General features: G+C 40.6%; 1 protein-coding gene across 1 annotated transcript in view; it reads right to left on the bottom strand.

Annotated features, from left to right (window-relative positions):
* The window catches only part of LOC124390282 (AT-rich interactive domain-containing protein 1B-like), a 220,335-nt gene that overhangs the window by 155,946 nt on the left and 50,964 nt on the right, over window positions 1-13,425 (bottom strand). The window contains exon 3 of the mRNA XM_046856120.1: window positions 11,651-11,800. Coding sequence (XP_046712076.1) covers window positions 11,651-11,800 — 150 coding nt within the window. The remainder of the gene's footprint in view (window positions 1-11,650; window positions 11,801-13,425) is intronic.

The raw sequence follows: 13,425 nt of genomic DNA, 5'->3' as shown, positions 1-13,425 counted from the left end.
AATTGGCATACGCATATGCAGCATTTGTCAGATTAAGAGATTTCTGCTTCAATTTGCATCAGCTGTCTATTAAGTTCCACACTGACTACAAAGTCCTGCGTATGGCATTTAAACCTCGGGAAGGGTTTAGCGGGTGTGTATCTTACTGATTTCTGGAGCACTATAGCCCATGCTGAGCACTTTGCTAATCGAGGTGCTAAGAATCTAAAAAGATAAAAAGATTTTTATTTGTACTTTTTTTCATTTTAAATTTGAATCTAGTCTTACGGAGACCATCGAGTGCAGCCAATAGCGCTTTAAAATCCAGAAGACCAAATCTTCATTGTGTAAGAAGGGCTGTATGAGTTAGCTAGATGGATAATGTCTGCACATTAAACAGGGAAAAATCTATCAAACGAATGATTAGAGGTCAGAGTTTTATTGTAAAGTGAGATTTTTGTTTTAAGAGCATAAAAGTATGCAATCAATGAAACCAATCGAACATCGATAACTTGCACTACAAAGTATGAAAATGAACGAATGAAAAACCATAACTAGGGCAAGGTGGGTTTGGAAATGGATTTGCATTCCCAATATAAAAATATCGATATATTGAAGATGAGGATGCAATATATATATATATATATATATATATATATATATATATATATATATATATATATATATATATATATATATATATATATATATATATATATATATATATATATATATATATATATATATATATATACATTTACATTTACATTTACATTTGCGGCATTTAGCAGACGCCTTATCCAGAGCGACGTACAAACGTGCTTTAAATCTCTAGTAGTGAATAAATCTACACTGGTATGCAAGAATACAAACTCAATATAAATATAACTCGAATTCTACAAACTTGGAAAGTGCTAATTTAGGTATTTCAGGAAGAGGTAGCTTAAAGATAATCAGGGACTCTGCTGTACGGACATCTAGGGGAAGTTCATTCCACCACTTTGGTGCCAGAACAGAGAAGAGCCTTGAATTGTACTTACCTCTCATTCTGAGAGAAGGTATATATATATATATATATATATATATATATATATATATATATATATGTACTGGGGTTGCCAAAAAGCATCGAGGTAACCGATGATCGAGATAAACGAAAATCAAAATGGCGGCAGTATATTAACGTGCTTGAAATTTCTTTATGTACATGATGTGAGTTAATAAATGAGAATGTGCATGCACGTGTTTTTGAAGGGGTTTTTTACACAACAGCGTTGACGCGATTTGTTTGATGAAGGCATGCTACAAAAATACATACAGTACATGTTTATCTGTCAGGAATCCACCTGCTACGCCCCTTCGCCCCTTCAGCGTGTCAGGTGCTTTCGCCGCTTTCTCTGAAGCTCCCGGCTCGATCGCGCACATATGGTGCTCGTTTAGCATCATCACCAGCTCCTATTTAAACTTCCACACTCTCACTGTCCGTTATTGTTGGTATATGTTGGTTCACGGCGGTCGTTGTTATTGCTCATGCGTATCCCGGTACGTGCCTTCCCACCGGCAATCTCTCAACGGCTGCTCTTTTCTTCCCAAAGCGCATCGCGAATTCCCCCCGATCCTGCCATTGTTCATTCTATGCTTTTGCTGCTCATCCCACGTTCTCCCGTGTGCTGTTCAGCGCGCTTCTACTTTCGCCTCCCGTTCATCGCGCAACATTTAACAACAAAAGGCATATGTGCACTAACTAACAGCAGAGATTCACCAGTATACAATACAACACCTGTAGCAGCTGTAAGGCTTGATTTTTCCGCCACTTTCGCGAGTTCTTCTGCGGCTGCACCGAGATAACCGACGTTAAATGGCAAATTTTCCCCCCCTTGTGCTCGAGATATCAGGGTTCGGCGACATAAAAAATCGACATAACTGATAAAAATGCTAAGACAAAGCGAGAATTTAGCGGTTCCACTTCAAAAACGTCGACTTAATAGGGTTGTCGAGTTAACCGAGGTCGAGATAAGTGGGTTCCACTATATATATATATATATATATATATATATATATATATATATATATATATATATATACAGTACAGACCAAAAGTTTGGACACACCTTCTCATTCAAAGAGTTTTCTTTATTTTCATGACTATGAAAATTGTAGAGTCACACTGAAGGCATCAAGGGCTATTTGACCAAGAAGGAGAGTGATGGGGTGCTGCGCCAGATGACCTGGCCTCCACAGTCACCGGACCTGAACCCAATCGAGATGGTTTAGGGGTGAGCTGGACCGCAGAGTGAAGGCAAAAGGGCCAACAAGTGCCAAGCATCTCTCGGGAAACTCCTTCAAGACTGTTGGAAGACCATTTCAGGTGACTACCTCTTGAAGCCCATCAAGAGAATGCCAAGAGTGTGCAAAGCAGTAATCAAAGCAAAAGGTGGCTACTTTGAAGAACCTAGAATATGACATTTTTCAATTGTTTTACACTTTTTTGTTATGTATATAATCCCATATATAATTCCACATGTTTTAGTTCATAGTTTTGATGCCTTCAGTGTGAATCTACAATTTTCATAGTCATGAAAATAAAGAAAACTCTTTGAATGAGAAGGTGTGTCCAAACTTTTGGTCTGTACTGTATATATATGTGCTATGTAAATTAAAACTGCTATTAAAACAACGCCTCAACAATGCCTCAACGACATGCGCTGCCATACATACACTAATCCCTGCAAATCTCGTAGAAAATACAGTGCAGTCAATAGTCCTCCTCTCACTAGTGTAGATGTGTGCACTCCTCTGGGTCACCTTAATGGCTACATCTGTACCTTCGTGTTCCAATACAATGTCTCACAGATTGGATTCTTAACCAAGCAATCCCCCTGACCTTTTACACGAAGCAGGTACAATACTGACCCACTTCCCCCTCGAGATAACACACACATCTCGTGATTCACGCCCGGAGCATGCTGAGAATAAAATCACATCATCACATCCCCTGTGCACACGCCTGATAAAGAAACAATCGCAGATCCTTAAGTTCGAACACTCGGGCATTACTTTTCGGCAGGTATTGACTCCTGAGCCATGATAAGGCGCAAAGAACAGGACGTAACGACTAATTACATCAGGCAAGACTATAAAACCAACATGATTCTTCGTGGAGTACATGGATGCGACGTCAGCTCACAAAATGAAATTTTGCCCCTATTCAGCTAACATTTTCTAAATGAGGCCCCAGGGGAGAGCAGCTTGAAGCGCAACTTGCTTTCAGCTTGCTGCTTGATTAAGACTGGACAAACAATCAGAATTTGCATCTGAAATGCAGCACAAAACAAATAAACATGCCTCTAGATGCAGGGCAAAAATCCACACTGCAATTAGCAGGTGGCAGTTTGCAGATGGAAATGAAGGGGGGGACAGAAATAGAAAGAACAAAAAAATCCTTCTATCAATCATCTTGCTGGAAGAATTTTTTCTGGATTTTTTTCTTCCTCCAGCCAATGGAAGTGCAGCACTAGTTACCATGCACCACGTCGCATGGCAATCCGACAGGACATTTAGAGGACTCTGATAAACTATGCCATTTAAAAGGTTATGACAATTAAAAGCAGCTCACGCAAATTACAGTGCCTGGACCTTTCACACGGATGGATCGCTCTTATCGCCTGGCGCCAAGCTCTCGGCACCGAATGCCCTCTATTTCCTGCTGCGTCTGCCCCCTCCTGCTCTCTCCATCTCGCCCTCCTATGCACCCCTCTCCACTTCCTTCACACTCCCCCTCTCATGGCTCAGGATGCTTTTATTATCCCGTTAATTAAGCGAGCTCTTAGCTAATATTCAAATGCTGACCAATTAATGACATTGAACTTTGGATGGTACTGCCTCTTCTCCCCGGTGCCAAGGCAGCAGCCTTGTGTACTCGTCCTGCCTCCTCCTCTCTGCTATCATGGGGTTTTGAATTATAAAAATAAAAATAAAATAAAATAAAAAATTGTGGCTAGGGGTGGATGATACAACTGGGCACCGCTGCCAATGCCACACTATTTTAATTAACCTTGTGAGGTTTGAATATGAGAAGATCGACGTCACAGATTATGGAGGTAAGACAGACAGAGACAGAGGGAGACTCTAAATGGTACGTCATCACAGTTCAAATATATATTAATATACACCGATCAAGTATAGCATTATGACCACCTGTCTAATATTGACTGGTCTGTGGCAACAATTAAAACTAGCATTAACTTCTGCAGCAATCTGAGCTACAGTTGCTCCTCTGTTGGACCTGCAGTTTTGGAGATGCTCTGACCCAGTCGTCCAGTCATCACAGTTTGGCCCCTGCTCAAACTCGCTCAGATCCTTACACTTGCCGTTTTTCCTGCTTCTAACACATCAACTTTCAGGACAAACTGTTTACTCACTGCCTAATATCCCACCCACTAACAGGTTCACTTTCACCTGTCATAATGTTAAAATGTCATAATGTTATAAATGATCAATTTATGTCCATGGTCTTTCTTTAGTGAAGAACCAGGTTTAATCTGGTGTGTACCCATGTTTCATTCTGCAGTCCAGAGTTTGAGTTAGGTATATTTGGGCTGCAGGAGCATGAAAAAGCGATCAGGATGAATTAGGCAGGTTCGGAGGTTTAAAGGAACCACAGTGGTGTAAAATCTTACATCAAGATAGAGTACATACACAGCTATCAGTTAAACAAAAGAATAAATGTAACATAGAAGCATTCAAGGCTGTCTCAAAAATGTCTTAGGTATCTGACATTAGCAGCGACATGTCATCAGAAGATGAGGTTGTCAAGGGCATCTCCATATTAAACCATAATAGAGATCGACCCTGAGTCAAATCATGCTCTGCAGAGACAGTATCTTTTATTTATCACTGAGCAACATTGAAGCTCTTTGTTTATCGGTGCACTACCAGTTTTTTCCACTTGATATGATACTTTCCGATTACTCACCAGGTACCGAATGGGAAAGGATATCAAAAGCCACTGTGTTTATTCTAAACCTTTTTTAACTGCTGCTCAGGCAGCATGTAGCAGCAGCTGAACATGCTTGCAGGAGAGCACTAACTGCATTAAAAATGCCCTTTTTCGACTAGTCCTACAAGTCTCTGTGATCAAGAACAGAGTAATCGAATGTTATAGGCAGAAGTAATTATCCTGTTGTATTCCAGCCTTATAACATCTACAGCCTTGTCAGTAATTGAATTCGGAATCTTATGATAATTGCTTGAATGTTTATAGACCAAACAAACAAACTTGTGCATCGTAGATACACAAATCGGGGATAGATGCTGTGTAGGTCTTTTGGGTAAAATGAAGCTTTAATAAATGCTCACAGTATTTCAGCGAAGTATTTCAACATATTGAAGCAAGCACTCCAAAGATCTTTTAGCAGCACTCATCAACGCATGACAAACAAAATTTGGGAAATACACACATTTATATAGACAATTTATATGAATTTTTGAGTTTAGTTTAAGATTGCTTGTTAAAATTGAATGAAACCACAACTTTAGACAGAGACGTATGCTTTTATTATTAACTTCAATTTTAAAACCAATATGGAATCTATAGTTATAAACTTTTGAACAGTTTGAATTGGTAATATTACATTATTAATTTTTATCAATCATCCTGTTCAAAACTTTACACACACACCCATACTGGCTCTTAAAGTTAAACTGCCGAGGACAAACTAAAGCCTCAATAACAAATATCACCAAACATAAAATCAGTCAATGATCATCCAGTAAAACAGCACACTGTATTAAGATTGTAAGCATTTGCAACTTTTCCTGGTAAATTTGTGTAAAGTTATTAGTTATTATTGTGTTGTGGACTATATGTAAACATCTGCAATGTAAAATGTATTTGGACACATGACCTTTATAGCCATATGAGGCGCTTCCCCAAACTGTTAACACAAAAATGGAGGTTTACAATCGTATAGGACATTGGTATGTATAACATGGTATTGTATGAGGAAGTCAGGTGTGTCAGAGAAGTATGTAAGGGTGGTGCAGGACATCTAAGCGAACAGTGTGACAGCAGTAAAGTGTGCAGTAGGAACGACAGACTGGTTCAAGGTGGAGGTTGGATTGCATCAAGAATCGACTCTAAGCACTTTCCTGTTTGCAGTGGTTCCTGATGGACAGGTTGATGGACGAGATCAGACAGGAGTCTCCCTGGACTATGATGTTTGCGGATGATATTGTGATTTGTGGTAAAAGTAGTGAGCAGGTTGAGAAGAGCCTGGAGAGGTGGAGGTACGTGCTGAAGAGTAGGGGAATGAAAGACAGTAGGAGTAAGACAAAGTACATGTGTGACTGAGAGGGGGGCAGTGAAGTGGTGCGGTTGCAGGGAGAAGAGGTGGAGAAGGTGGAGGAGTTTAGGTACCTGGGGTCAACAGTGCAAAGAAATGAAGAGTGTTTTAGAGAAGTGAAGAAAAGAGTGCAAGCAGGATGGAGTGGGTGGAGAAGAGTGGCAGGAGTGATTTGTTATAGAAGGGACCTGCAAGAGTGCAAGAGAAAGTTTATAGGACTCTGCTGAGACCTGAGTTATTGTATGTATGTTTAGAGACTTGAGGCATTGAGGAAAAGACATGAGGAGGAGGGGTTGCTGGAGGTAGCAGAGCTGAAGATGTTGAGGTTTTCATTGGGAGTGACGACAATGGGCAGGATAAGAAAAAAGTTTATTAGAGGAACAGTTCATGTAGGATGTTTTGGGGACAAAGTGAGAGAGACGAAATTGAGATGGTTTGGACATGTGCAGAGGAGGGACATGGGGTATATCGGTAGGAGAATGCTGAGGATAAAGCCACCAGGAAGGAGGAAAAGAGGAAGACCAAGGAGGAGGTTTATGGATGTGGTGAGGGAAGACATGCAGGTAGTTGGTTCGAAAGAGGCAGATGTAGAGGACAGGGGGTATGGAGACCAATGATCCGCTGTGGCGACCCTTAATGGGAGCAGCCGAAAGAAAAAAGAAAAAGGAGAAGAAGAAGAAGAAGACAATTGTATAGGATGTCTTTGAATGCGTTAGAATGGAATTTTTCCTTCAACTGAACTACAAAACACAAACATGTTCTAGCATGACAATGACAATATTGTTTACATAGGTTGAAGTGGAAGATCTTAATTGGCCTTCTGTAGAGCTCTCAACCCTAGTAAACACCTTTAAGTGTTCTGTATTGGAAATATAATTGGAACGCTAACTGTACCCCAGGCCTCCTTACACTAAATGATTATCTGACTGTACTAAAAGGCTTGTGGCTGAATGATCTCCACAAACAAAATCTAATGGAACATAAGATTCCATTCCATAAGATTCCAAGGAACAGAAGAGTAGAGGTTATTATAGCAGCAAACGAGATGCTCGAAAAGCAGGATCAGGTGTCCACAAACTTTTGTCCATACAGTATAATAAAAGTAGGTTAGTGTATGTCGGTATAAAAGAGCAGGAATAATAACTATGATATTAGGGTAAACTTAAAAAAAAAGAAAAAGATAAAAAAAAAAAGACAAAGACACAGCAGATTCCCTCCACCTGCATATCCTTGAGTAAAGAGAGCACTTTGATTGGTTTAACGGTGACAGTATGGTGATGCACTGTGTCAAATGAATTATTCCACCACTCACTCTTTAGTTGGTGGAGAGTCGGATCCAGCTTTTGTTAGATTACACTGGACATGAATTTCTCCTGGCTTTCTGACAATTTACTCGTCTGTTTCACTCTCGGGTTTTGTGCATAATTCTCCACATTCCTTGTTTCCTTGTGTTTTTTTTTTTCTTTTCTGCTCAGTTTGCTATCCATTAAAACCTCGAGCCTTTTGTATCATCGCCCCGTGCGTGAATTCTTGACAGCTGCGGGGTGAGTAATGCATTTTGACTCGGGGTTGCACGTTTATTTGAAGTACTAGAACACAACAAGCTTATATTTGAAAGGGCTTCATGCCTGAAGCCAAAAACAGGATTTTATGCTGTACGGTTTGAAGATTCGAGTCTAAAATCGAGCCAAGCATAGAAGTTTTTTTTTCTATTTTTTTTTTTCTTAAGCCTTGCTCAATATGTGACACTGATCAGGACCCTGTCAAACAATCAGAAGCTGAACAAAACAGGTAATGATGTTCCTTGCGTCCCAAAATCTTAATGAAATGCCTCTCGAGCTCTTGTCTCTTCAAGTGATTGCCACAACTACAATAAAAGGATGCTTCTCAGGAAGCCTACCTGTCATCATGAAAAAAAAAGGCTGTCACTTCTTTTTTGTGGCCTGTTGATGATTTTTTAAGCTGACGCAACACTTCTTGTTGCTGAGAACTCGTGTTCGTTTGAGCGCTGACAGCTGAGGCTGCGAGTGAAGGAAAAAGTAAGGACACTCTCAAAGAGGTGGCTGATGCGTGATGTGTGAGGAAGCCTGTGACAGGACATGGCAGCGCTCAGATAGCAGATAGCAGACAAGTACAAACACAAAGTCACTTTGTGAATTCAAACGTGCGGAATATGACAGCGAGACGGCTCACGTGGAAACTCTGTGATTCGTGAGCTCTGCGCCGAGCTGGACACATGAACTCAGGAACAAAGCTGCCCTGTTCCACCTCTCTGTTGCTTCCTGCCTCTGGCTATTGCTCGTTTTCTTCGGTATCTGCTCACGGCGGCCAAAAATAGTACAGCGAGGGCTGCAGAGGCCATCGATATGTCAATCAAGGAAGAAAAGGCAGAAGACTCCGGGTTTTGCAGAGGAGTCGTATTATAAAGCGGTAGCTCACATAGACACGGCAGAAAACGATACAATTAAACCGAGCCGTAACATTACATCGACGTCGATAAGACTTAATTAATAATCAATGCGCTGCAAATATAATACCTTCTTAAAACAAAAGCTTGATTACATAACTGAGTGGATTATACACCTAATTAGGATGAATTATGAATTTCTTTCCCCCCTGAAATACAATTACTAACATTTCACCACACGCACATGATACAGAGGAAAAAGTCAGTATGGAGACAGAGCATAGCAAAATCAATACCTCGAAATGGAAGAGTTTGGCTGTGCGTGGAGCTTCACAGCAGAGATAAGAGTGGCCTCAGAAATAAACCTGTACCTAGCTCTCAATTCACACACGCAGCTTCCCGTGAAGATAAAGAAAGAAAGGTCAGGCTAAAAGCAGAGCGCCTTCACACAGCCTGGCGGCTCTTTGGAGAAAAGCTCCTAGTCACCTTTCCAAGGTAGGGGCTAACCTACTGTCTAATCTGGCCTGGCGCAATAGAAAGGAAAAAGCCACGTTCCATATCAAGCGCTCTTAAGAGGCTGACTTCGGGAGAAAAGATGAGAAAAAGGTTAGCGCATCTGCTGGACCACTACGGGAGATCAATAAGGATGTTTCGTAACGCTTAGCAGCTCCTTGCAAATTTGCAGTGTGATGAATTGTGGTACGAAATGTACTTTTATTATGTCATTCAGAGCAAATAAATAAAGACATTTTAAAGATCCATGGGAAATAATTTTAGGGGCAAGGCCAACCCACACACCCACACTCAGTTTAAAGACTGTAAGTGATTCAGAGAAGACCATGAAGATTGAAAAAATCTCTCTCTCTCTCTCTCTCTCTCTCTCTCTCTCTCTCTAAATATATATATTTACATGATAATGTGCCACAAACTAGATGTCCCATCCCCCTAATGCATAAAGCATTAGGAATTGAAAGAATTGAAGATTTAGGGCATACAAATCTATGCCACAAACAATTTCAGTCTTACACTCACTACTACTATGGTGCTTCTAATAAAGTGGCCAGTGAGTACAGATCAATATAATCAGAACAACTCTTTCACTACCCATCAACCATTTACATCATATATTTGACTGCAGATATATTTTATTTAAAGCCTGCCATAAAATTTATAATCTGCTCACAACTTCCAACCGTTGTCTAAAACCATTTAACACCAAGCATTTCTATATTACAAATCCCAGGTGACATGAACATGTTCAGGCACTGCAGACCAGGCATTAAGACATATAGGATGTGGATTTAGAGGGTGAAGCGGTCCACCTGATCTTCTGATTTATAGCTGGACCTTGGCAGGATCATAAAACTACTCATATAGGTCCATAATCCTCCAACACTTGTCGATATACAGCCACGTTTCAAAATGAGGTCTCGCCTTTCAGGCAGTGTGCGACTGGAAAAGCGGGCGATGGTGGGAGATTGTCAAATATAACGCCTCCATCATTAAACTTGATGTGATTGTGGAGTAAAACTGTCCCCTCTCCAATTGAGCCTTCAATTTGCTGGCAAACACGAAAGCAGAGGAGCAGCTGAACAGAGCAATCAGCCCGACAATGTCCCATATCTGGGGTTAATGGTGGCAGAGGAGGTCTAAAAATTGAGAGTCAGTCTGCCAAAATCATAGGAAAAAAATGCCTTTTCATCCCAAATTCACCCCTGAAGAGATGTCATAAATGTACTATAGTACAGATCCCCACACAATGCTTGTAGGGGGCTGAGAAAAAAAGAATACAGCTGCTTTAAAGCATGATAATTCGCCTCTTTCAGCTTAGAAAAAGGACAAACGCAATTGTTAACACTCACAACGGCTCACACCCAATTTGAATAAAGAGGATCAGTCCAAGGTGTTATCCAAAGGTCAAGTTTGCCTCTCTGCTCTCAGGACTCCTGTGGATAATTTACTATTCCAGAATACAAATAGCCTGGAGCCGACCTGACCTACATCAGCCTTCAAGTATGGGCAGTCAGAGCGATAGAGCGGGAGCAAGAGAGAGAGAGAATGGAAAGATAAAGAGCTGGACTTGATTAATGCAATCGCCCTTTGAGTAGGAAGGCAAGGGAGCACTAGCCTGGAGCCGGCGTTGAGAAAGAGCCGGGTGCATTGTGAAATAAGGAGCGGCGTGGAAACAAACCTCCCATAAAAAGAAAAAAATGCTTGCAGATTTCATCAGAGCAATTTCTGCTGAAGATTACACACGATGGGAAGTTGCACGATCTCTCTCAAAACCCCCCTGAATGTTACCAAACTTTGCCTCGAGCTTTCCCAAAGTCCCCGTACCTCCCACTCGCTTTCCTGTGACGCCCCGAGACTGCATTTCTGCCTCCACCAGCCAAATTCCCCTCTGTCTGCAGCTGGAGCTCAGTTAAATCAGGCAGATTCCACTCAAGCCATGGACGATGAGAACCACATGGCCTTCTCCCAGGCTTGCAGCACAACGCCACTTCTTCACGACGCTCCCTTTTTTTTATTGGCATGCCTGTTTTCCCAAATGAACTACTTTTTCTTTCTTTGTTCGCATACAGAAATCGTCAGTAGGATGTAGATTCAAAGAAAAGTAACAGAATAAAAATGAAATCACAGATAAAAGCATTACAATTGGGTAAACCACAGCAAATCGATGATTAATTGCCTATTCATTTGTCTGATTTTGCATGAAAATCAAACCACAACCCTTCGATCCACTCTGAAGAGAGTCCTGGTTCAAGAAGGCCGTTCTGCCTACATGATAGGAACTTGTAAACAATTGCAGAGCAAGAAATAGAACCTGTACATAATCAGGACAAATAATCAGAAGCATCAGCCCACGGCCAGGTGAGTCAGCTAGAGCCACAGGAAAAGGTAGGACTGAGTGAAGCTTTACCTGCTGTGTTGTACTACGAGGCTGGCTATATGGTGTCTGCTGCTGCTGCTGCTGCTGAGGTTGCTGGGATTGCTGAGACTGGCTGTAGTACCCGGGCTGGCCCTGAGGACAGTATCCTCCCATGCCCTGCTGGCCAAAATGAGCAGGTACCTACGTGGGAATAAAACACAAGAATCAGCTGAGAAATTAACTTCTGAATAACTCCTGCTCACAAAGCAATCAGATTTTTATTAGGTCAGTATTAATACATTTTACAACACAATATACAACACAACTCTGCCTGTTTTAGAGATGTTTGGAGCTTTGTTTTGGATCTGTGCCAAGTCTTCCTTAGTAAGTTGAAATGTAACCTTTCATCCATAACCACCGGGAGGTGGTAGCTCAGTGGTTAAGGCATTAGACTATGGATCGGAAGGTCACAAGTAAAAAAAAAAGCACCACCAAGCTGCCACTGCTGGGCCCTTAAGCAAGGCCCTTCAAATGCTCGATTGTAAGTCAATCTGGAAAAGGGCATCTGTCAAATGCTGTAAATGTAAATACCACACACAGAGCACGGATAGACAACAGCTGCGCTAATCCCAAACGTTCATAATAGAGTTTAATAATTTCTCATTATCTCCTTATTCTTTTACTCAAACAAATCACAGTTTATTTGCCAACTGTTTAAACTAATCTCAGAGGTTCACGATTAGTTTCTGTGGGTGTTTGCAAAAATCACAATGTATAAGAATAGAATTGCAATATCTGTCTCCATATAATTAAATATTCTACAATGCACCTCCATAAAGTATACACCAGCAAAACAGTGTCATTGTACAGAATATGGTTGAGTCAAAAATCTTGAACACATGCTGTTCTCAACCTCTGGATTGTGATTATACATAGGGTCTTTGGGTCTAAACGTAATAATAATAATAATAATAGTAATAATAATAATAAGCAGCTTTGCTGCTGTAACAAAGAAATTTCCCTACTGTGGAACGAATAAAGGTATATCTTATCTTATCTTATCTTAGTTTATCTTATTATGTTTAGACCCAAAGACCCTATGTATAATCACAATCCAACCATGTTACAGTAGATACATTGTATATGTCATTAAACAACATTCATCCTCGTAAACCTAAATACTGGGAGTCACCAACTTACGATGGAGATGCGTTACAATGTTGAAATGTGATCAGTATGGGGTAGTACACTGTATTTTGTTAATAATTAAACAAATTACAGTACATCATTTAGCAAAACAGAGCAATTTAAAGGATCATACTCTATAACCTATACAGTATATATGTAGGTGGCAGCGGGCACGTGGACGAGCGCCAATTCCCAAGTGTAGGGTGGAGCATTTGCTGCTAATTTTGATTGCCCCGCGCAATGTAAATGATTAAAAAAATTTGATTGTATTGATATTATCATCGTGAGATAGAAAAATTGTAAGCCGAATATATCATCTGTATATACCATAAACAATATTTTAAAAATGGAAATGATTATTCCACATCCCACGTGCACGACTTTCAACCCGATTGACCCAACTGTTTGTTGTTTGTGCAGTGCAAAGTTCAAGTGGTCTTATATGTATTAAATCCCACATGGCTGTTTGATTTAATGTTCAATCTCAATGCCGTCACATGATTTTAATATCAATCTGCATTGCGTCACACAAGCCCAGTCTTGTCATTACAGTTTGTGAGTGCAAAGTGCCTGCAGTTGTTTGCTCTGACACACAGCCATTAATCAAAGCATTGTTAAATGTGACAAATGCAATTTTT

This window comes from Silurus meridionalis, chromosome 8 (genome assembly GCF_014805685.1).
Source record: "Silurus meridionalis isolate SWU-2019-XX chromosome 8, ASM1480568v1, whole genome shotgun sequence".
Classification (NCBI taxonomy): Eukaryota; Metazoa; Chordata; class Actinopteri; order Siluriformes; family Siluridae; genus Silurus; species Silurus meridionalis.
This window is presented reverse-complemented; position numbering and strand designations above follow the sequence as displayed.